This window comes from Thalia democratica, chromosome 6 (genome assembly GCF_965202585.1).
Source record: "Thalia democratica chromosome 6, ktThaDemo2.hap1.1, whole genome shotgun sequence".
Lineage (NCBI taxonomy): Eukaryota > Metazoa > Chordata > Thaliacea > Salpida > Salpidae > Thalia > Thalia democratica.
Window position 1 is genome coordinate 44,047,707 of NC_139170.1, and position 23,868 is coordinate 44,071,574.

General features: G+C 27.3%; 1 protein-coding gene across 1 annotated transcript; it reads right to left on the reverse strand.

The window, feature by feature from the left end:
• Window positions 1-15,806: 15,806 nt before the first annotated feature.
• Window positions 15,807-17,924, reverse strand: LOC145839115 (rootletin-like). The gene is made up of 5 exons (XM_082946724.1): window positions 17,847-17,924; window positions 17,472-17,672; window positions 16,968-17,090; window positions 16,561-16,749; window positions 15,807-16,362 (listed from the first exon to the last, which is right to left on the reverse strand). Exons 1-5 carry the CDS (start codon window positions 17,922-17,924, stop codon window positions 16,309-16,311), a joined length of 645 nt encoding a protein of 214 aa, XP_082802850.1. The 3' UTR covers window positions 15,807-16,308.
• Window positions 17,925-23,868: the final 5,944 nt, after the last annotated feature.

The following is a 23,868-nucleotide window of genomic DNA, read 5'->3' on the forward strand; positions in this document are numbered from 1 at the left end:
TCACAGCCTGAAAGCTAGTATCGACAGCTTCGTTAACTAGTGTTCAGTGACGTCGTATTTGAAATGTAGTGACGTAATAAATCCTTTAACAGTGACGTAAAATCAGCACAGTAATAAAAAAACTCACAGCGTAAAAATACAGTCTTTAGTAAAAATATACGTTTAATCGAAACTCAAAACAAGTAAAAGTATTTTAAACAAGCTAATTTCAAAGTAGGTCTTTCGACAAGCAAGACATGTAAGATTTTGATTCTAGTAAGCAGCCCTCGCTTGTACAATGAAGAACTTTTACTTTGTTTTCGTTCAGTGTCTTCTTCTCCTAATTTCTTGACTCAGCTGGTCCTTCAAAATGGCAGCCTGTAAAAGAAAATATTTGTTTATCAAAAATGTTTGATTAGAAAACAACGGAAAACAAAAACTAAGTTACACATAATATTTGTGCTTATAAAAAAAACCTCTTTATTAATGATTTTGTAGGGCTATAAAAAAGAGTAATTAATTCACTTGGCAAACCAAGCAAAAAGGAATTGTTTAACTCAATATAAAAATAATCAATTTAATTTTAAAGTGACGTCACAACTTACTTGTTCTTCTAGTCCCTTGACGCGCTGCCGGTGAGCTCTCTCGCGCGCCTCCGGGGTTTGTTCCGACTGAATCTGAGCCGTCCTCAGCCTCTCGATCTCCAGTTCCGACTCCTGTCGGTGCCTGGTGGTGATTTCGATCAGCCTCTTGGCGTTCGCCTGCTCCGTGTCCGACAGCTCTTTGTAGTCTAGTTAAATTCGTGATGTTAGATGAAAAACAATTGAAATCTGCTGAAAGTTTTGAAAGTGAAAACAATGTGGCTGTTGAAAACGATACAGTTGTACAAAATGGCACCAGCAAACTAGGTTCTGCCTCCGATGATGAAAACAAATCATTTGAGAATAGTGACCCGCAAACTAGTGCCCTGCCTTCTGATGCCGGAGACAATCTGATTGAAGTTAATGAGTTCAAACACCTTGATAAAAAAGCCAGTAAACTAGTACTAGCAGAAAGATTGCTTAAATACTCATCAGCTGTGTCCAGACTTTAAAAGAAAAAGTTAATGTTGGAAAAGCAAATAGAAATATCTATAGTTGATGCAAAACTTCATGGTGTGATTGATTTAGATCTTATTAACAAGAAAAAGTAGAAATTGTTGAAATAGAAGCTGATATTAAAATGATGCAGTTAGATCTTGCTGTAGAAAAATTTTTTCTCAAAGAGAAATATCAACAAACTAAATCAACAACTTCTAGTGTTGATGATATTTCTTCTGATGATGCTGATCTATTGACTAGTAGTAATTTCCTGCTGGTTTTCCAACTATACCGATTTCATCTTCCTCTGATAGACAGCGTAAACGGGAAGTGATGATTTTAGAAATGGAAAAGAAAAGAGATGAGGTGCGCACTTTAGATTTGAAACAGCTTATGAAAAACATTCAATCTGAAATTGGTCATTGTTCCAAGAGTTCTTGTGTGAACAAAAATTCTTCTCCGGAAACACCACCCACAGTTGGAAGCCATTAAACACCAGCTGTGTTACCTGTTCTAAAGAGAAACATCAACGAACTGAATCAACATCTTCTAGTGTTGAATATTTCCCTTCAAAAGATGCTGAACTATCCACTAGAAGCAATCCAGAATCCTCTGCTGACTTTCAAACTAAATCGGCTTATCCGTCATCTTCCTCTGGTACATATCGTCAACAGAAAGCGGTAACTGCTTATTTTGACAAGCCAATAGTTGAGGTAGACTATTTGAATTTTCCATGGCATGATAACTCGTCTGAAAATGGTCATTGTTCTGAGAGTTCTTATGTGGAAACATCACCTGCAGTTGGTAGCCCGACTAAAATTGATGATCAAAACACCAGCTGTGTTACTGGTAAAGTTTTACCACCAAGGCTGATTGATGAATGTCTTTCTAATGTTGCAGTTTCAAATCTTTGCATGAAAAAAGAAAAAATCGCATTAAGCTTCGAAAAGAAAATTACTTTCTTCCTAAGACTTGCGTTGACCGTTGTTCTAGCTGTATTCCTTTACAATGTTAATAAGGTTTTTCGCAGTTGTTGTATTTCCGATTGTAATTGTGATTGTGGTTTTGAATTTCGAGGTTTTCAACAAAAAGTGTACCCTTATTTTAAATGCAACTAATTTTCTGGATGATATTTCTTAGTTATACGATTTACAGCAATTTGTTATAAAACGTTATTCTGTTTTACCATCTTATGCTATGTTAAAGTTTTTTGTTTATTTTGTTTTTAATAGCTATTTTCTGTTAATAAAAAACTACTGAATAGTACAAACCAAGTCTATGCTATTGTATTATAATTGTGTAAATAATATACTAAATATACTTTACTTAAATAAAAATAGTTTAGGCCACTGAAATACTAATTCAACAATTAAGTATAGTATGTCAATAAACAAACAAACTATAAACTTAATCCTAAAATTTTATTTTAACTTTCTATGTTTGTTTTTTTTAGTTATAAATTTGTAAGTATATAATTACAAATGGTTAATAATGAAAATAGCGTGCAGGTTTTTTTTTTTATGTTTAGTATTTTCTTAATAATCTAAATAGTGGATCTAAATAAATCTAAATAAATAATAATAGTGGAGCTTTAAATTCAGCCACAGTTTAAAGTTAAAAACTTCTATCCTTGTTGATCGAATTACGTTAATTAAAGAAAAATGAAAGTTATGTAATAGTAGCAAAGTAAACTCCAATGAGTTGTGTCTTTAGTTCTTTATATAAATCAACCTTCGTTGTAAGTGGAAAAGGATGCCAAGTTTTGTAATACTTAGAAATAGTAAAGTTAACTAGATTAAACTAAACTGTATATTTAATGGTATTTTCTATTAAAACGAATTGAAGTTAGTTATTAAGCTTAACTTGATTGTACCTTATACACAGTTTGGAAAGCTTCAAATACGCACTACTTATCTATAAGTCTAATAGTTGTGCTTCCGATCTGAATATATTGATACACTATGTTTAAATTAAACAATTTATAGCTCAATACTTACATTTCTATTATTTTTGTTGAAGTTGAACTACTAATATTTTAACTATAAATAGATGTTTTGCAAAAAGATAAATCTTTACAAATAAACTAGTTGTTAAAAAAAACGGTTATAACAATAATATTTTTTTACAGCCATAAAAAATAGGTTTTTACTCAGTTAAAGTTATCATAATAAAATTAAGCAAAATGACTTTTCTTATAGTAAAATTTTCTTCAACTTTTCGTTTTCAAATTTTCATTTTTTTAAAGTTGTAACATTTTATTTTTGCAGCTCTTTGTAGTTGAATTCGTCATGTCAGATGAAGATCAACTGAAATCTGCTGAAAGTTTTGAAAGTGAAAACGATGTGCCTGTTGAAAACGATCCAGTTGTACAAATTGGCACCAGCAACCCAGGTTCTGCATCCAATGATGAAAACAAATCATTTGAGAATAGTGACCCGCAAACTAGTGCCCTACCTTCTGATGCCGGAGACAATTCAATTAAAAGCAATGAATTACAGATTGATGAAACTAAAAAATCCGGTAAACAAGTACCAGCTAGAGTCTAGACGATTGCATAAAATCTCACCGGTTGTGTTTAGACTTGAAAGGATAAGGTTCATATTGTTAAAAGAAATAGAAAGATATTTAAAGCTTAAACATCTTTATGCTCGTGGTATAATCAATTCTATTAGACTAACTCACGGTTCTGTTGAAAAAAACAAGTTAGGAATTGACACGACAAAAAAAAACAAATTGAATGGATAAAGTTGGCACATGCTAATCAAAATTCTGATCTCAAAGAGATACATGAACAAACAGGATCCGAAAAGGCAATACTAACATTATAGTATTGTAAGAAGTAAAACAGCTGTTTATTTACTATTACACTTAGATAACCTTTTTAATCTTGTTTAACCGTCTTAGAAATAAAAATTATTTTTTATTTGTTTAAAAAATTACAAAACACTAATATATTTATAAGATAAAGTCTTTTAACTAACAGATTTATTCTAAAAAAAAAATTATTTGTATTGTTTTAATAATTCGTGTTTTTTAAAGTATTCCTCTTTTTGTATTCTAAAGTTTACTCTGAAATTAATCAAAAAAAAAAAAAAAACAGTAGTTATAGAAAACTACAATAGGTACTTGTTACTATTTTTATTAAAAATTTGAATCTTTGCGAAAGAAAAAAAACAATTTCTAAGTAATTATACAAAAACTGAAAATTTTGAAAAGTAACTATAAGAGAAAGTACTTGTCTCCAAAATAAAAGTGAAGTTGGAGAACGATAAACTATTTTATGAAATTTTTTAGTCAAATAGCGCAGAAAGTAAAATTAGGCAAAAAAAAATGATGACAGTTAAAACTACCAATTAGAAAATTTACAGAAACTAGGATATATAAAAAAAGCTACTGAAATCGTATATACAAAAATTTATAGTAATTTTAGTTAAAGAACACAATAAAAAAAAAACGTTAAAAAGCTAAAAAAGGTACAAAAATAAAACAAACACAGTTCTAAAAACGGTTTTAAAAGGTGAAAGTAATGTAGAAATTAAAAAAAAAATTATATTAGTTAAGATCAACTCTATCACAGCCTGAAGGCTAGTATCGACAGCTTCGTTAACTAGTGTTTTGTGACGTCGTATTTAAAATTTAGTGACGTAATAAATCCTTTAACAGTGACGAAAAATCAGCACAGTAAAAAAACTCCGGCATAAAAAATACAGTCTTCAAAAAAAATGTTTGTTTAATCGAAACTTAAAACAAGTAAAAGTATTTTAAACAAGCTAATTTCAAAGTATATCTTCCGAAAAGAAAGACATGTAAAACTTTGATTCTAGTAAGCAGCCCTCGCTTGTACACTGAAGAACTTTTACTTTGTTTTTATTCAGTGTCTCCTTCTCCTAATTTCTTGACTCAACAGGTCTTTCAAGGTGGCTGCCTAAAAAAGAAAATGTTACTTTAAAAACAGTTTTATTATATCAAAATTACGTAACAGAAAATTAAGTTGTACGTAGCATTTAAGCTTAATAAAATATAAAAAATTTCACAAATAATTTTGCAAGGTTAAAAAAACAAAAAACAGCAGCACTTAATTCATTTAGCGAAGTAAACAATAAGAGTAATCAAATAATGTGACGTCACAACTTACTTGTTCCTCCAGTCCCTTGACGCGCTGCCGGTGAGCTCTCTCGCGCGCCTCCAGTGTTCGTTCCGACTGAATCTGAGCCGTCCTCAGCCTCTCGATCTCCAGTTCCGACTCCTGCCGGTGCCTGGTGGTGAAACTTAAAACGAAACTTATACATAAATAACGATGCGTTTCCATTACACTGATGTCAAAATGTTTACCAAAATAAAAGTTTATCAACAGATGTTAAAAATATTGAACTTTTACTGTTCTGTGTGCAATTTATAAAATATAGAACTATATTTAGTTTCTATTTTAGTATGCAGTTTTGCTCAAGTCCGAAGAAATGAATTAATACTTACTAATGTTTGTTTTTAAATTTAATTTTTTTAACTTATTGTTTATTTTATACTTACTGAATTAGTTCGTATTTAACGATATATTTTAGACTTATCTTTGGAAGTTAAAGTATTCCGTAAAAGACCATTTTGTAAACAACTTATTAGATTTCATGTTAATAATAGTTTTTTAACCTTTTCCAACTTTTTCTAATCAGAATTTACATTAACATTAAAAAATGATTAACTTGTTGAGTTTAAGTATTTAACATCTGTTTGTCATTAACAATTCAAACCAAGTCAATTTTAAACAAAATAAGTTTTAGTTATATTATTATGGTTTTTCATCATTATTTTTTTACCTAAAGTATTTTTTTGTTATGTTTTTAGATGAAAATTTAAAACTTAATACTCACACTTAAATGCTTTGTTAAACTGAACAAATTTTAAGTATATTATAAACCTTTCAATACAGATATTCTTTTACACTTTATAATGTAATTAGTTGTGAAAACGGAAGTTATAACATTAATTTTGGTTATGTTGAATGTAATAAAAACTTACAAGAGTAAATTAATAGTAGTAGATTTATAACCTTCTCTATTTAATAAAGTTAGATTGGAATTTATTGTAATTAGCGGTTACATAAATATTAAGTTTTTATCAAGTTATGATATATAAAAATTAAATAAATAAGCATTAAAATAAAGTAAATGAGTATAAAAACATTTAGTATAGTATAATGATTTTAGTTAATTGTATTTTACTCACAATGAATTTTCATGTTAGCATTTTGTATATAAATATACAGATCATTATTTAAGCTGAGTACTTTTTCATTAAATTCAACAATGATTTGATTACTAATAAATAATAAGCAAAAATAAATTTCTTTAACTAGTTTTGAAACAAACGGACTTAATATTGATTTTGTTGAAGTTATAAAAAGTAAGTTTAAGGTCTCCTAATCAAGTTAGCTGTTTGTTTTCAAAAACTTTACTTTTTAGAAGGTTTACTATTTAATTTTTTTGCAGCTCTTTGTAGTCCAGTTGAAGTCGTCATGTCAGGTGAAAACCAACTGAAATCTGCTGAAAGTTTTGAAAGTGAAAACAATGTGGCTGTTGAAAACGATCCAGTTGTACAAAATGTCACCAGCAACCCAGGTTCTGCATCCGATGATGAAAACAAATCATTAGAGAATAGTGACCCGCAAACTAGTGCCCTGCCTTCCGATGCCGGAGACAATCCAATTGAAAGTAATAAATTAAAGATTGCTAATAAAACTGGTAAACCAGTATCAGCTAGACGATTGATTAAATTCTTACCATTTCTGTCCAGATTAGAAAAGACAAAGTTAATGTTGGAAAAAGAAATAGAAAGATATATAAAGTTCGAAAAACGTTATGCTCCTGGTGAGACTAGATCCAATTTTATTAGACTGACTCACGGTTCTGTTGAAAAGAACAAGTTAGAAATAGCCAGGATAGAAAACAAAATTGAAAGCAAATGGTTGGACATTGGTATAAAAATTCCTGACCTCCAAGAGGTACATCAGCAAACTGAATCCAAAGTTGAAAATATCCATACTGATGACAGTAATCTCATGACTACTAGCAATCCGAAATCCTCTGCTGGCTTTCCTACTAAACCGAACAACTATGCTACTTACCGTCAACAGAAAGCAGTAACTGCTGAGGTGGAGAATAATGTCTCAGAGGTAGACACTTTAAATTTACCACAACATAATAACCCACCTGAAAATGGTCACTGTTCTAAGATTTCTAACATGAACAAAACTTCTTCTCATACACCTCTCGAAGTGGCAAGCCCGACTAAAGTTGATGATCAAAACACCAGCTGTGTTACCGGTGAAGTTTTATCACCAAGGCTGATCGGTGAACGTTTTTCTAATGTTGCAGCTTCAAAACAACCAAGGAAAAACCAAAACTTCGAAAATAAAATTACTTTCCACCTAAGACTCGCTTTGTCCGTTGTTCTATCTGTATTCGTTTACATTGTAAATAAGGTTTTTCACGGTTTTTGTGATTCCGATTGGTTTTGTAATAGTGTTTGTAATTTTGATTTTGGAAGTTTTCAACAAAAAGTGATTGGGTGCATCCTTAAATAAAATGCAATTTTTTGAACAATTTTTCTTAAGTTATACGATTTACAGCAATTTTGTTATAAAACGTAATTCTGTTTTACCATGTTATGCTATGTTAAAAGTTGTCTTGTTTATTTTGTGTTTAATAGCTAATTTCTGTCAATAAAATGAATAGCACAAACCAAGTCTATGCTTTTGTACAATAATTGAGTATATAATAAAGTAAATACATTGGCGTTTTACAAATTCTTTTTACTTAAGTACAAATAACTTAAGCTCACTTTAATATCAGTACAACCACTAAATGTAGTATTTTTAAACATAAATAAAATATAGTCCGATAATTTTCTTTGTTTAACTTTCTACTTTAATTAAATTAAAAATTTGTATGTATCAGATTATAAATGGATAATAATGAAAAGAACATGCAAGATTTATTTTATGTTTAGTTTTTTCTTAATATTTTGATTGTTTCATCGGATTTATTAAATAAACAGCTTTTTTATTTAACTAAGATTAAATAATCTCCATTAATCTATAACTAATTTCAGTATAGTGAAGCTTTGAATTAAGCAACACTCTAAAATTATAAAAAAATTACTTTGTTTACTGGATCAAGTTTATTAAAAATATAAAAGTTATATAATAGTAGAAAAATAATCGTCAATGAGTTGTGACTTTGGTTCTTTATATAAACCAACCTTCATTGTAAGTAGATAGGAATGCTAAATTTTTATTACTAAAACATCAGTAAAATCACTGATTAGATTCAGAGCTGTATGTTTAATGGTATTTACAATTATTAAAACGAATTGAAGTTAGTTATTAAGCTTAAGTTCAGTGTACCTTATACACAGTTTAGAAAGTTTCAAATATGTACTACTTATCTATGAGTCTAATAGTTGTGCTTGCTATCTGAATTTATCAATACACTGTTTGAATTACTGAGTTATTTTTTTATAGACTTAAAAAGGACCAAGGCAATACTAAAACTTTAGTATTGTATGAAGTTAAACAGCTGCTTGTTTACTATTACACTCAAATAACCTTTTTAACTTTTTTAACCTTCTTAGAAATAAAAATTGGTTTTTAGTTGTTAATAAAGTATCATAATTATAATAAATTTATAAGATAAAATCTTTTAACAAATAAACTTATCCTGAGTAAAAACTGAAAAATATTTTATCCATTTTGTTTTAATAAATCGATAAGTTTTGAAAGATTAGGGTGTTTAAAAAGGGAACGGGTCTAAATTGCGCGAAGACAAAATGGCACGAAGATACTTTTGCACGGAGACTAGTTTGCACGCAGGCACAAAATTGCACGAGGGAACAAAATTGCACAAAGACTAGTTTGCACGGAAGCTCAATATTGTACAAGTTACAATTTTGCACGGAAGGTCAATTTTGCACGAGAGACAGTTTTGCACGGAGGGTCAATTTTGCACAAAAAAGTGTTAACTTAAAATAACTAAATAAAAAATATATTAAAACTTTTATATTTTATAAAAAAAGTAAAATAAGCATGTATTATTGTAGTTAATTTTAATTTATTTAAGTTTAGATTAGTTTTATTTACTTTTTTAATTTATTTACATTTTTTTAAATCAAAACTAAATTATTGTGTTTAAAAACTAATAAAAAATTTAAAAAATCTTAAATAAAAATAATAATAGGGTTTTATTTTAATAAAAATATCCCTTATTAAAGAATAAACATGTATTGATGTAAACTTAAATTAAATTAAAATTATACTAAACTTCAGTATGAAACAAAACAAGATTAAAAATAATAATAAATAAATAATTTTTACATGGGTAGGTGTTAAAATTGCACGAGCGTACAAAATTGCACGAGGGGACAAAATTGCACGAAGATACTTTTGCACAGAAAAAAACGAGCATGCAAAAGAGTGAATCAATTAAATAAATTTAGAAAGGAGAAAATCCGTCTGATGAAATTTTTATTGTGCATTGTACAAAAAGTTCTGTTATGGCTGTGTACTTCCATAAATTATACTTAAAAATTTTTTTTTTTTTTTTTATAAAACTTTTAAACATAATTTATATATCATTATTTTCTATTTGTCTAAACTTTATCTTAGTTGCATTACTTTTTGCACGCGTTTTACTCTAATTATATCTTAAGTTTCTCCTGCTCTGTTTTTTCTTTTTATCTAACCCAGACTTGCGCAAAAGCACTGGCAGAAGCAATTTTTTTCTTACTTTTTTAGAAGAAAAAGGAGATACAAGATTTTGACTAAAATAAAACAAACAAAATAACACAACAGCTAGAATTACTTAATTTCTATTTTTAATAAAAAAAAATATTAGTATTTTAACAAAACTCTTTTTGGTAATTATATTTCAATAACGGTTAGAATCTAATTTTATAACCTAGTTATATTTTTATTTTTATAAAATATTTTTTGATGTATTTCTTTTTATTATTTAATTTCTTCATTTTGAATTTTTTAATTATTAGTATTTATTTTAAACTTTTTTAATTATTCATTTCATTTATTTTAACTTTTTTTAATAATTTTATTAACTTTTGTCTTGGAGTTTTATTTAATGTATTTATTATTTAGTTTATTAATTTTTATAAATCTAATTTATTTTTTCATTTTTCAAAATTTATTTATTATTTAGTTATTTGATTTTTTAAATTCTGACTTCTTTTATTATTTACTTTAATCTATTTAACATTTAATGTTTATTTTTTTCTTAAAAATAATTTTTTTTTAACTTAAAAATATTATTATTATTTTTTTTTTTAGTTACTATTATTTTTATTTTATTGATTGATTTTTTTTTTACTTAATATTTATTTACTTTTTTATTTTTAATTGTTTGTTTTAATTTTTACTTAATATTTTTTACTTATTTTTTTGATTTTCTTAAAATTATATAGTTTTTTTTCGTATTTTTCTATTATTTTGTTATTATTTTTTTTAATTCTGATTTAAAAAAAAATATATTATACAAATTTTTTCATGAAAAAGAGTTTTCTCGTGCAATTTTGTCCCCTCGTGCAAAAATGTCTACGCGCAATTTCGACCCGTTCCTGGCCAGGAAACAAAACTCGTGCAAAAATGACCCTTTGTGCATAAGCGTCTGCGTGCATCATTGTCTGCTCGTGCAAAAATGTACCCTCGTGCAAAAGTATCTTCATGCAAAAGTGAACCTTCGTGCAATTTTGTCTACGTGCAATTTCATCTTCGTGCAATTTTGTGCTCTCGTGCAAATTAGTCTTCGTGCAAAAGTATCTTCGTGCAATTTTGTGTTTTCGTGCAATTTTGTCCACTCGTGCGATTTTGTACGCTCGCGCAATTTAGACAGCTACCCGTTTAAAAAGTATACTTCTTTTTATATTCTAAACTTTACTCTGAAAATACTAAAAAAACTAAACAGTAATTCTAAAAAACTACAATAGGTACTTATTACAAACTTTATTAAAAATTCTTCGGAGCATTGCGACAAAAAAAAAAAACAACTTCTAAGTAATTATACGAAAACTGAAAGTTTTAAAAAGTAACTATAAGAGAAAATACTTGTCTGCAAAAAATAAAAGTGAAATTAGAGGACGGAAAACAATTTTCTTAAACTTTTCAGTCAATAAGCGCAGAAAGTAAATTAGGCAAAAATGTAGTGATGACAGCTAAAACTACCAATTAGAAAGTTTATAGAAACTAGGATAGATAAAAAAAGCTACTGAAATCGTATATACAAAAATTTATAGTATTTCTTATTTAAAATAGATAATATAAAACAAAAAAAACGTTAATAAGCTTAAACAAGTACAAAAATAAAATAAACACAGTGCTAAAAACGGTTTGAAAAGGTGAAAGTAATGTAAAAAGTAAAAAAATTAAAGTTAGTTGAGGTCAACTTTATCACAGCCTGAAAGCTAGTATCGACAGCTTCGTTAACTAGTGTTTCGTGACGTCATATTTGAAATGTAGCGACGTAATAAATCCTTTAACAGTGACGTAAAATCAGCACAGTAAAAAAAAACTCACAGCGTAAAAAATACAGTATTTAGTAAAAATATTCATTTAATCGAAACTCAAAACAAGTAAAAGTATTCAAAACAAGCTAATTTCAAAGTAGGTCTTTCGACAAGCAAGAAATGTAAGATTTTGATTCTAGTAAGCAGCCCTCGCTTGTACAATGTAGAACTTTTACTTTGTTTTTGTTCAGTGTCTCCTTCTCCTAATTTCTTGACTCAGAAAATAGTGGAAATAGATATTATTGGGTAAAAGTTGAATTTAAAACTTAACAAGTTATAAGTTTTAATCAAAACAAGTTAAGATATAAAAGATTATATCTAAATAATGATCTGCTTACATCACATTAACTTTAACATAATTACCAAAAGAAAAATTTAATCAATGACTGTTGAAAATTTTTAAAAGCTTTTTATGTTATGTGTAAAATTAATTAAAAAAACATATACATAGTTTTATTTAAAGTTTGCAATTTTGCTAAAGTCCGTAGTAATGAAGATACTTGCTAATGTTTATTTTAAATTTTAAGTTATTATTATTTAATATGTTGTATAGTTAATAATTACTGAACTAGATCGTAAGTAATAAAACTAAAGATTCTGAAAAAGTCCATTTTGTTAACAACTTTTCAGAGTTTCTTGTTAATAGTAGTTTTATTACCTTTTATAACTTTATGTATTAGATAATTTACACATGCATTAAGTAACTGTAAACTTGTTGTGTATAAGTACTTAACATCTACATATCATTTAAAAAGATAGCTAAGTAAGGGTTATAATGTTACGTTATAATAACATATTTTTTCATTAGTGTTTATTTGATGCAATAGGATTTTATGTTAAGGTTTTACAAATTAATTTACATATTGATACTCCTACCTGAGTACTTTTTTTTAAACTAAACTAAATTTTGAATACCTTCTAACTTTTCAATAAAGATATTTCTTTACATTTTATATTGTGATTAATTGTCAAACAGAAGTGATAAAGTTTGTTTTTTGTTTTGTTAAATGTTATAAAAAAACTTGTTAGAGTTTAATAGTAGTAGTAGTTTTTTATCTTCCCTGGTTATTTAAAAAATTAGCTAAGAGTGTAATGTACATACCAATTACTTTAACATAAAGTATTTATAATATTTTTGAATAATTTTTGTGTATATTATACATCTTATTTTAATATAAGTAATTTAAGCTTAAAAAAAATAACGTTCATTTATATTTGACATTTATTTAAATTTCAATAAAATTTTAAGTAGATTTTTAATATTTAAGTTTACAGTTAAAAACTCAAACTTGTTTACTCTTTGTTCTGTTAGGAACTTTGAAAAAAAAGATATATTTACATTATAACTAGTTGTGAATAAAAGCAGTTATGCTATTAATTTCATAAAGTCATATTATTTTATAATTCGATTTTTACTTAAATAAAGGTCTGATAATAAAGTTAAACAAAATTACTTTTCTTGTAGTCATAGTTAGATGTTTGTTTTCAAATCTTTTCTTTTAAAGTTACAATATGTTTTTTTTGCAGCTCTTAGTAGTCCAGTTAAATTCGTCATGTCAGGTGAAAAACAACTGAAATCTGCTGAAAGTTTTGGAAGTGAAAATAATCTGTCTGTTGAAAACGATCCAGTTGTACAAAATGTCACCAGCAACCCAGGTTCTGCATCCAATGATGAAAACAAATCATTTGAGAATAGTGACCCGCAAACTAGTGCCCTACCTTCTGATGCCGGAGACAATCCAATTGATAGTAATGAATTACAGATTGATGAAACTAAAACATCCGGTGAACTAAAACTAGCTACTCTGTTGCAAAAATTATCACCATCTGTGTCCGAATTGAAAAAGAGAAAGTCAATGTTGGAAAAGGATATAGAGCAATTTATGGATGCTGCAAAACCTTATGATGAGTTTGATTTAATTTGTATTAGAATAAAAATAATTAGAATTGCCGAAATAGAAGCTCAACTTAAAATGATTCAGTTGGATCTTGCTGAAGAAAAACTTGAACTCAAAAAAACTTCTAGTGCTGATAATATCTTTTCTAAAGATGCTGAGCCATCGACTAGTACCAATTTTGAATTCCCTGCTGATATTCATGCTAAATCGGGAGATCTATCAACTATATCTGGTATATGCCTTCTACGGCAAGCGGTAGTTGACGAGTTGGACAAAAAAATAGCTGAGGTGTACACTTTAGATTTGACAAGACTTGTGCAAAACATCCCACCTGAAAATGGTCACTATGTGAACGAAAATTCTACTCCTGAAACAACACCCGCAGTTGGAAGCCCGACTGAAGTTGATGATAAAAACACCAACCGTGTTATCGGTAAATTTTTACCACTGAGGCTGATCGATGAACGTCTTTCTAATGTTGCAGCTTCAAATGCTCACATGAAAAAAAGAAATTTCGAAAAGGAATTTACTTTCTACCTGAGACTCGCTTTGTCCGTTGTTTTAGCTGTATTCGTTTATACTGTTAATAAGGTTTTTCGCAGTTTTGGTACTTCCGATTGTATTTGTAATAGTGATTGTAATTTTGATTTTGGAGGTTTTCAACAAAAAGTGATTGAGTGCATCCTTAAATGAAATGCAACTAATTTTTTGAATAATTATTCTAAGTTATACGATTTACAGCGATTTTGTTGAAAAAACTTTATTCTGTTTTACCACGTTGTGCTATGTTAAAATCATTTTGTTTGTTTTGTGTTTAATAGCTAATTTCTGTCAATAAAATGAATAGTATAAAAAAAGTATATGCTATTGTACTATAATTGAGTATATAGTATAGTAAATAAATCTGCGTTCTACAAATTCTAAAAAATTCTAAATAAATAAGGCTTACTTAAATATCAGTAAAACCACTAAATGTTGTATGCCAAATATAAATAAAATATGCGATAATTTTCTTTGTTTAACTTTCTACTTTAATTAAATTATAAATTTGTTTGTCTATAATTATAAATGGTTAATAATGAAAAGAACATGCAGGATTTATTCTTGTTTAGTTTTTTCTAAATATTTTGATTGTTTCATCAGATACATTTAAATAAGCAGCTTTTTTATTTAACTAAGATTAAAAATTTACGATAGTGACTAAACTCCATTAATCTTAAACTAATTTCAGAATAGTGAAGCTTTAAATTAAGCAATACTCTAAATTTATAAAAACTTTACTTTATTTACTGGATCAAGTTAATTAAAAAAAATAAAAGATATATAATAGTAGAAAAATAAACGTCAATGAGTTGTGACTTTGGTTCTTTATATACACCAACCTTCATTGTAAGTGGGAAGGAATGCCATATTTTTATTACAAAACATCAGTAAAATCACTGATTAGACTCAGAGCTGTATATTTAATGGTATTTACAATTATTGAAACGAATTGAAGGTAAGTTATTAAGTTTAACTTCAGTGTACCTTATGCACAGTTTAGAAAGTTTCAAATATGCATTACTTATATATGAGTCGAATAGTTGTGCTTTCTATCTAAATTTATTAATACACAATGTTTAAATTACTGAGTTATTTTTTTATAGACTATGTGTACAATGAAATTAATGATATGTATTTTGGTATTAAAAAGGACCAAGGCAATACTAAAACTTTAGTATTGTATGAAGTTAAACAGCTGCTTGTTTACTATTACACTCAAATAATCTTTTTAATTTTTTTTAAACTTCTTAGAAACAAAAAAAGTTTTTTAGTTGTAAATAAAGTATCAAAATTTTAATACATTTATAATATAAAGTTTTATAACTAATTAATTTATCCTAAAAAAAAAAACTGAAAAATATTTTATTCATTTTGTTTTAATAAATCGATAAGTTTCAAAAGATTAGGGTGTTTTTAAAAGTGTAATTCTTTTTATATTCAAAACTTTACACTGAAATTAATTAAAAAATACAAAGTAGCTACAAAAAATCTCAATAGGTATTTAATACAAACTTTATTAAAAATTTGAATCTTTGCGACAAAAAAAAAACAACTTCTAAGTAATTTTTACGAACACTGAAAGTTTTAAAAGTAACTATAAGAGAAAATACTTGTCTGCAATTAGAGGACGGAAAACAATTTCTTAAAAATTTTCAGTCAAATAGCGCAGAAATTAAAATTAGGCAAAAAAAAAAGTGATGACAGCTAAAACTACCAATTAGAAAGTTTACAGAAACTAGGATAGATAAAAAAAGCTACTGAAATCGTATATACAAAAATTTAAAGTATTTCTTATTTAAAATAGATAATATAAAACAAAAAAAACGTTAAAAAGCTTAAAAAAGTACAAAAATAAAATAAACACAGTGCTAAAAACGGTTTGAAAAGGTGAAAGTAATGTAAAAAGTAAAAAAAAAAACTTATTTTAGTTGAGATCAACTTTATCACAGCCTGAAAGCTAGTATCGACAGCTTCGTTAACTAGTGTTTCATGACGTCATATTTGAAATGTAGTGACGTAATAAATCCTTTAACAGTGACGTAAAATCAGCACAGTAATAAAAAAACTCACAGCGTAAAAATACAGTCTTTAGTAAAAATATACGTTTAATCAAAACTCAAAACAAGTAAAAGTATTCAAAACAAGCTAATTTCAAAGTAGGTCTTTCGACAAGCAAGACATGTAAGATTTTGATTCTAGTAAGCAGCCCTCGCTTGTACAATGAAGAACTTTTACTTTGTTTTTATTCAGTGTCTCCTTCTCCTAATTTCTTGACTCAGCTGGTCCTTCAAGGTGGCAGCCTAAAAAAAACAGCAGTTGTTTAAAAACAGTTTTTTTATATCAAAATTACGTAATAGCAAAACTAAGTTATACATAATATTTAAGTTATTAAAAAAAAACGAACTTTTTTATTGAGATATTTGTAAAGCTATAAAAAAATAAACAGCTGCACGAAGTAAATATTTAAAGTAATCAACTAATGTGACGTCACAACTTACTTGTTCCTCCAGTCCCTTGACGCGCTGCCGATGAGCTCTCTCGCGCGCCTCCAGTGTTCGTTCCGACTGAATCTGAGCCGTCCTCAGCCTCTCGATCTCCATTTCCGACTCCTGCCGGTGCCTGGTGGTGATTTCGATCAGCCTCTTGGCGTTCGCCTGCTCCGTGTCCGACAGCTGCTGCTGCATCGCCTGTTAGAAAGTTTGTTGGTGTTCTATGGTTGAAAATAAATTTTATCTAGCTTTATTTTATTCTTTGTTTTTAGACTTATTTTAATATTTGAAGTATCAAAATGTTAATTTGCATATATTTTAAAGCATTAAAAAAAAAAGTTTATTAAAAATTACACATTAGCTGAAACTACTTAACTGATTTTTTAAATAACAATTCTCAATTAAATATTTTTTACTTGTATAGTCTTCCTAGCATCTTCTAGTTCGCATTCAAGGTCTCTGCAAGATCTATCCAAAACTCCTCTGTCCTCAACAAGTCTCATCGACTCCTCTTCAGTCTTCAAACGTTCTCTCTTAACCTTTTAGTGTTGTTTACGATCAATTGTTTGATAAAAAATAACTTGAAGCTAATTATAAAGTATAAGTACTACAATAGGAAAGACCCTTTATCAGATTAATTAGGTTTTCGAGCATTAAAGTTTATCAAAAAGTAGTTAAAATGATCTAATTAGTTTTATGATAAAATGCGTTACATCATGATCTCATACTAAAACAGATTTGTAGTTTTGTTAGAAGGGATCTTTATTAAACCTATTTTTTATATGTAGTAATATATAGCACAAGTAAATGAAAAAAACCACTTACTTGACCAACTTTAAGTAAATAACTTAATTGTAAAATATGTTTGGAGTGTATAATTTTAAATTCTCAAACAAAATGTTGTGAAATAATAAACAAACTTTATCAAGTGTCTTCTGCAGCGCGTTCTTGTCCTTCTCCAGTCTGACTGCTCCCCTCTGAGTTTCTCTCTTCTCGCTGTCCAGCTGTGCGATCGCCCTCTGAAGTCCCGTGATCCTCTCCTGCAAGATCCTCTTCTCCTCCTGCAATTTCTGGATCCTCACTAATGCCGACTGTTCCGCTTCCTGGCGCTTGTCGCAAACCTTCAAGTTTTGTAGTTGTTTTCCACAACAAATTTAAGATAATTTACAAAATTAAACAAGTCAAAAAAAATCTATGAAAGTAAATCAAACGCCGTATTTAGCCGTACTTGTTTTCAAATTAAAAAAATTAAATCATACAAAAGCTGTACAAAAACAATTTAAAAATATTCCAACCTGCTGCAGATCCTTCAGTTGAGTTTCCACATCGGTCCTCCACAGTTGTGGATCATCGTTGGGTGAGAAGAGATACATCAAGATGTCACGTGATATGCAGAACAGCTGCGGAATCGCCACTCAAGCATCATACCCACTTGTTTAAATCATTGTGATGTCGTATTAACTCGGTTGGTTTTTTAGTTAATTGGTTAAATGTAAAAACTACAGTTAAGTTCATTGTAAAACTAATCAAATTTGTTTTGGATTATTTAACTATAATTCTAATAAATATCCTATCTCAGTTGCCTTTTTAAATAAAGTGTTAAAAACTTTTTGACAATTTTTTTAAGTAGTTAAATGTTATTTTTTTTTAATTATTTAAAGAGAGCTTATATAAAAGTCTACTATGCTTAGTTAGTATTTAATACCTCTTATAAACAGTTAAAATTTTAAACATCTTGTTTAGTTTTATTAAGCAAGCTTTTTTGTGATCCTTTTGTTTTTAATAAATGATAGTTTTGTGTTAAAATATAATTATTTAGTTTTATTTATTATAGTTATAAGATACAAAGTTTTATTAGAAGTTTGTTAACGTATTTTAAAAAACAAAATTACTGAAAAACTTGTTTTAATAACTCTTATTTCATTGACTAGTTAAAATATTTTTTTAAAAAGCTAGAAGATAGTAATTTTTCAGGTGTATATGTATAAGCCAGGGGTCGGCACGGTGTACACTGGTGCAAACTAGTGTTCAAAAATTTTTTTTAGGGTGCACGATACTTTTGGGGTGCATGAAACTTATTTTGGGGTACATGGCTTTTTTTTTGCGCAAAAACTAAATTTAAGTTTTTTTTTTTTTTTAATACATTTAAGACATATTCAACCTTGATATCTTATTGACCATTTTGTTGCTAATAAAACGACCATTTTTGTACTCTCTTAGTTCTATTTTGTTACATAATGTAAAACTTCTTCTACCCTTTGCCACCAAAAGTAAAACTGAAGTAAGCAAATCTCATACATTCTTTAAAACAAAATAAAACGGTTAGTATTGTATTAATGTTTAATTTTATTGACTCTTATTGTATAAAAGCGTTTTGCTACATTAAAAATCACTATACTAATCAGCTTATTTAACTAATATTTGAACAAAAAATAGTTTGGCCTAAAATATTCAATAATATTTAACTCATAATAAAATTAAAGTAAAAAAAGGTCAGATTTTACAATTTAATTCGTGTGTAAAAAAATTATCCAATAGCGTTTATTTACTTATATTATTATTATTATAATTGTTGAGCTTTTCAAAATGCATTTCACCAAAATCTATACTATTTAGAAAAACGTAATCATTTTGAGTTCAGTTGCGTGGAAAAAACGTAATTAAAAGTATTAAAAACATTACATAACTCATAATGGCCAAGTGTTTTAGAAGAATAATTATAAAACAAATTGGGTTCAGTCTGAAATGTTCATAATCTGCCGATGACGTATTTTATGAATTCAGAAATGAGCTGTAATAGAAATAACAAGTATTGTTTTCTATTGTTGAAACTTTAAATATAAATTTACTTAAAAACAAAATCTATAAACATTAAGTTTAACATTCAAGGTTTAATCATTTTGACTACTAGTTCAGCATATATTATGATATGACAAAATTTTAAAAGTAAACTAAGGGATATACCTGTCAATAAATAAAAATTTCTAATACATGTTTTTGACAATTTTTTTCGTCTTTTGTTTGAATTTTAGAGTGGGGTAGCACATACTCTACTTGTTTAGAACTACAGTTTTATTTAAACTTGTTTTAATAATGACTTTTATAAATTATGAAAGTGTCTATTTAAGTGTTAAAGCATTTGTTTGTTATAGCTTTAACAAATTTAAATATTAAAAATGTTTTTTTAACTTTAAATTTTAATAATCATTACAATTTCATGTCATAAACAGTAGTGTCTGGCTAAACAAAATCAAGAGTATAAATAAGTAAAATGAAAAAAATAAACTATTGATTCATGTAGATAATAGTGTAAATATATGTTAATTGTTGGCTAAAAATTGGATATAAAACAAAACAATTTATAAGTTTAAACGAGTACTAAAAAGTTTTGATAAAGTAATGTCAATTAAAATTGCAGCTAGTGTTAGTGTTAACATTTGGTTAAAACTTTATGACAAAATAAATTACAGGCTAGAGAAAAGTTTCAACAAATAAAAAACTAAACAACTAAGTTTTTTATATCTTTTGATATTGCTAGTGAATATTAACAACTGGTAAATAAATATTTAAGTTTGAAACACAAGTTAAAAAGAACTTGATTTAACCATTTAAATTACAAATTTTACCATTAAAAATCTACTAGATTAAACGTTAGTACAGTTAAAGTATATTTGAGGATAAAAAAATATAAAGTATTATATTGTAAATGATAAATTATATTGACGTGGTTAGTTTTTAGTGAAAAAAAAATCGAAGCTTTGAGAGCTAAAAAAACCCAATAAAAGGCGTGCTAGAATCTGCTTTAATAAAAAAGTAGAGTTATAAAGTTTAGTTCGAATATAAAAATTGTATAACTTGGTTGTAATACTTATAATATAATAAATATTCATTTATACCAACAACAACAGTTAGATATAACTATAACGTACTAAACCTAAGTTTTTAAATGCAGTACTCAGGGTTAAATTGAAAGTTTATAAAAAAGTATTAGATTACATGTTAAATGTCGGTTAGTTTAAATACAAAAATTGTATTTAAATAATGATCAGTTTACATTACACTAACATTAACATATTTACCAAAAAATAACTTTAATCAACGAGAGTCGGAAAATTTTAAAAGTTTTTATGTTATGTGTGAAATTAAAAAAAATATATATACATTTTTAGTATAATATTTTCCTTGAAGAAATGAAGTCATACTTACTAACGTTTATATTAAAATTTAGCTTTTATTTTAAATGTTGTATAGTTAATACTTACTGATTTAGATCGTAAGTTTTAAAACTAAAGTTTCTGAAAAAGTCAATTTTGTGAACAACTTATTAGAGTTTCATGTTAATAGTAGTTTCATGGCTTTTATAATTTTGTGTCATAGATAATTTACACAAACATTAAGCAATTAACTTGTTGAGTGTAAGTACGTAATATCTACATAGCATTAAGAAAACTAATCAAGCAAAGGGTATAAATACTACGTTATAATAGCATGTTTTTTCATTAGTTTTTTTCTATGAAATTTGATTTTATATTAATACTTTAGACATAAATTTACAGGATAATACTCCTACCCGAGTACTTTTTTTTCAATTAAACAAAACTTTTATTATATTTAAAGTTTTATTTAACAATATTTCTTTACATTTTTTAGTGTAATTAGTTGTGAAAATAAGATTTATAACATTTGTTTTTGTTTTGTTAAAGATTAAATATTGTTAGTTTAATAGTAGTAGTTTTATCTTCCTTGGTTTTTATAAAATTAGTTTAGTGTTTAATGTAATTAGCAGTTACATAAACACTAAGTTTTTTTTTACTTGTTTAATTAAGAAACTAAATAGTTAACACACTAAAATAAATCTAGCAAGGGTTTCTAAATGTTGTTTTAGTTGAATGATTGATAACTATTTTTACTTGAAATGAACTTTCATGTTAATTTGTTAGATACTAATCTGCAGCTTAATACTTATACTTCTATAATTTTTTTTCAATTGAAATACATTATTTTATTTCTAATAGATATTTTGCAAAAAGATATTTCTTTACAAATTAGATAGTTCAGAAAAAAGTAGTTCTGCTTTTAATTTCCTTAATGTTGTAAAATGTAGGCTTTTACTTAGTTATAGGTCTCATAAACAAAATAATGACTTTATTTTATGTTAACTTTTCGTTTTCAATTTTTCACTTTTTAAAAATTATAACATGTTATTTTTGCAGCTCTTTGTAGTTGAAGTCGTCATGTCAGGTGAAGATCAACTGAAATCTGCTGAAAGTTTTGAAAGTGAAAACAATGTGGCTGTTGAAAACGATCCAGTTGTACAAAATGTCACCAGCAACCCAGGTTCTGCATCCGATAATGAAAACAAATCATTTGATAATAGTGATCCGCAAACTAGTGCCCTGTCTTCTGATGCCGGAGACAATCCAATTGAAAGTAATGAATTACAGATTGCTGTAAAATCCGGTAGACTAGTACTAGCTCGACGATTGCCTAAAATATCATCAGTTGTGTTTAGTCTTGAAAGGATAAAGTTAACATTGTTGGAGGAAATAAAAAGATATAGGGAGATTGAAAATATTTATGCTCATGGTGAGAATATATCAAATTTTATTAGACTGACTTTCGGTTCTGTTGAAAAGAATCAGCTAGAAATTGACACGATAGAAAAACAAATTAAAAGGATAAAGTTGACACATGCTAATCAAAATTCTGATCTAAAAGAGATACATCAACAAACAGGACCCGAAGATATAGTTGCTGATAATATCAATACTGAAGATCGTGATCCATCGACTATTAGCAATCCAGATTTCTCTGCTGACTTACAAACTAAACCAAACAACTCTGCTAAAAATCGTCAACATAAAGCGGTGATGGCTGAGGTGCAGAATAATGTAACAGAGGTGGACACTTTAAATTTACCACAGCATAATAACTCATCTGAAAATGGTCACTGTACCAACAGTTCTTATGTGAATTCTCCTCTCAAAACACCACCCGCAGTTGGTAGCCCGACTGAAGTTGATGATCAAAACACCAGCTGTGTTACCGGTAAACTTTTACCATTAAGGCTGATCGGTGAACGTTTTTCTGATGTTGCAGCTTCAAGACCTCCCAAGAAAAATAAAAACTTCGAAAAACAAATTACTTTCTACCTAAGACTCGCTTTGTCCGTTGTTCTAGCTGTATTCGTTTATACTGTAAATAAGGTATTTCGCAGTTTTAGTACTTCTGATTGTATTTGTAATATTGATTGTAATTTTGATTTTGAAGGTTTTCAACAAAAAGTGATTGAGTGCATCCTTAAATAAAATGCAACTAATTTTTTGAACAATTATTCTTAAGTTATACGATTTACAGCAATTCTGTTAAATAATGTAATTCTGTTTTATCATGTTGTGCTAAGTTAAAAGTTATCTTGTTTGTTTTGTGTTTAATAATTAATTTCTGTCAATAAAATGAATATTATCAACAAAGTCTATGCTATTGCACTATAATTGACTATATGATATAGTAAATACAATTGCGTTCTAAAAATTCTTTTTACTTAAGTACAAATAACTTAAGCTCACTTTAATATCAGTACAACCACTAAATGTAGTATGTTAAACATGAATAAAATATTGTCCGATAATTTTCTTTGTTAAACATTCTACTTTTATTAAATTATAAATTTGTATGTGTCAGATTATAAATGGATAATAAAGAAAAGAACATGCAGGATTTTTTTATATTTAGTTTTTTCTTAATATTTTGATTGTTTCATCAATATTTATTTAAATAAACAGCTTTTTATTTAACTAAGATTAAATAAATTTCATTAATCTAAAACTAATTTCAGTATAGTGAAGCTCTAAATTAAGCAACACTCTAAAATTATAAAAAAATTACTTAATTTATTGGATCAAGTTTATTAAAAAAAAATAATATAATAGAAAATAAATAAACGTCAATGAGTTGTGATTTTTGTTCTTTATATAAAGCAACCTTCGTTTTAAGTGGAAAGGAATGCTAAATTTTTATTACTAAAACATCAGTAAAATCACTGATTAGACTCAGAGCTGTATGTTTAATGGTATTTACAATTATTAAAACGAATTGAAGTTAGTTATTAAGCTTAACTTCAGTGTACCTTATAAACTGTTTAGAAAGTTTCAAATATGTACTACTTATCTATGAGTCTAATAGTTGTGCTTGCTATCTCAATTTATCAATACACTATGTTTGAATTACTGGGTTACTTTTTTTATAGACTATGTGCACAATGAAATTAACGACATGTATTTTGGTATTAAAAAAGACCAAGGCAATACTATAATT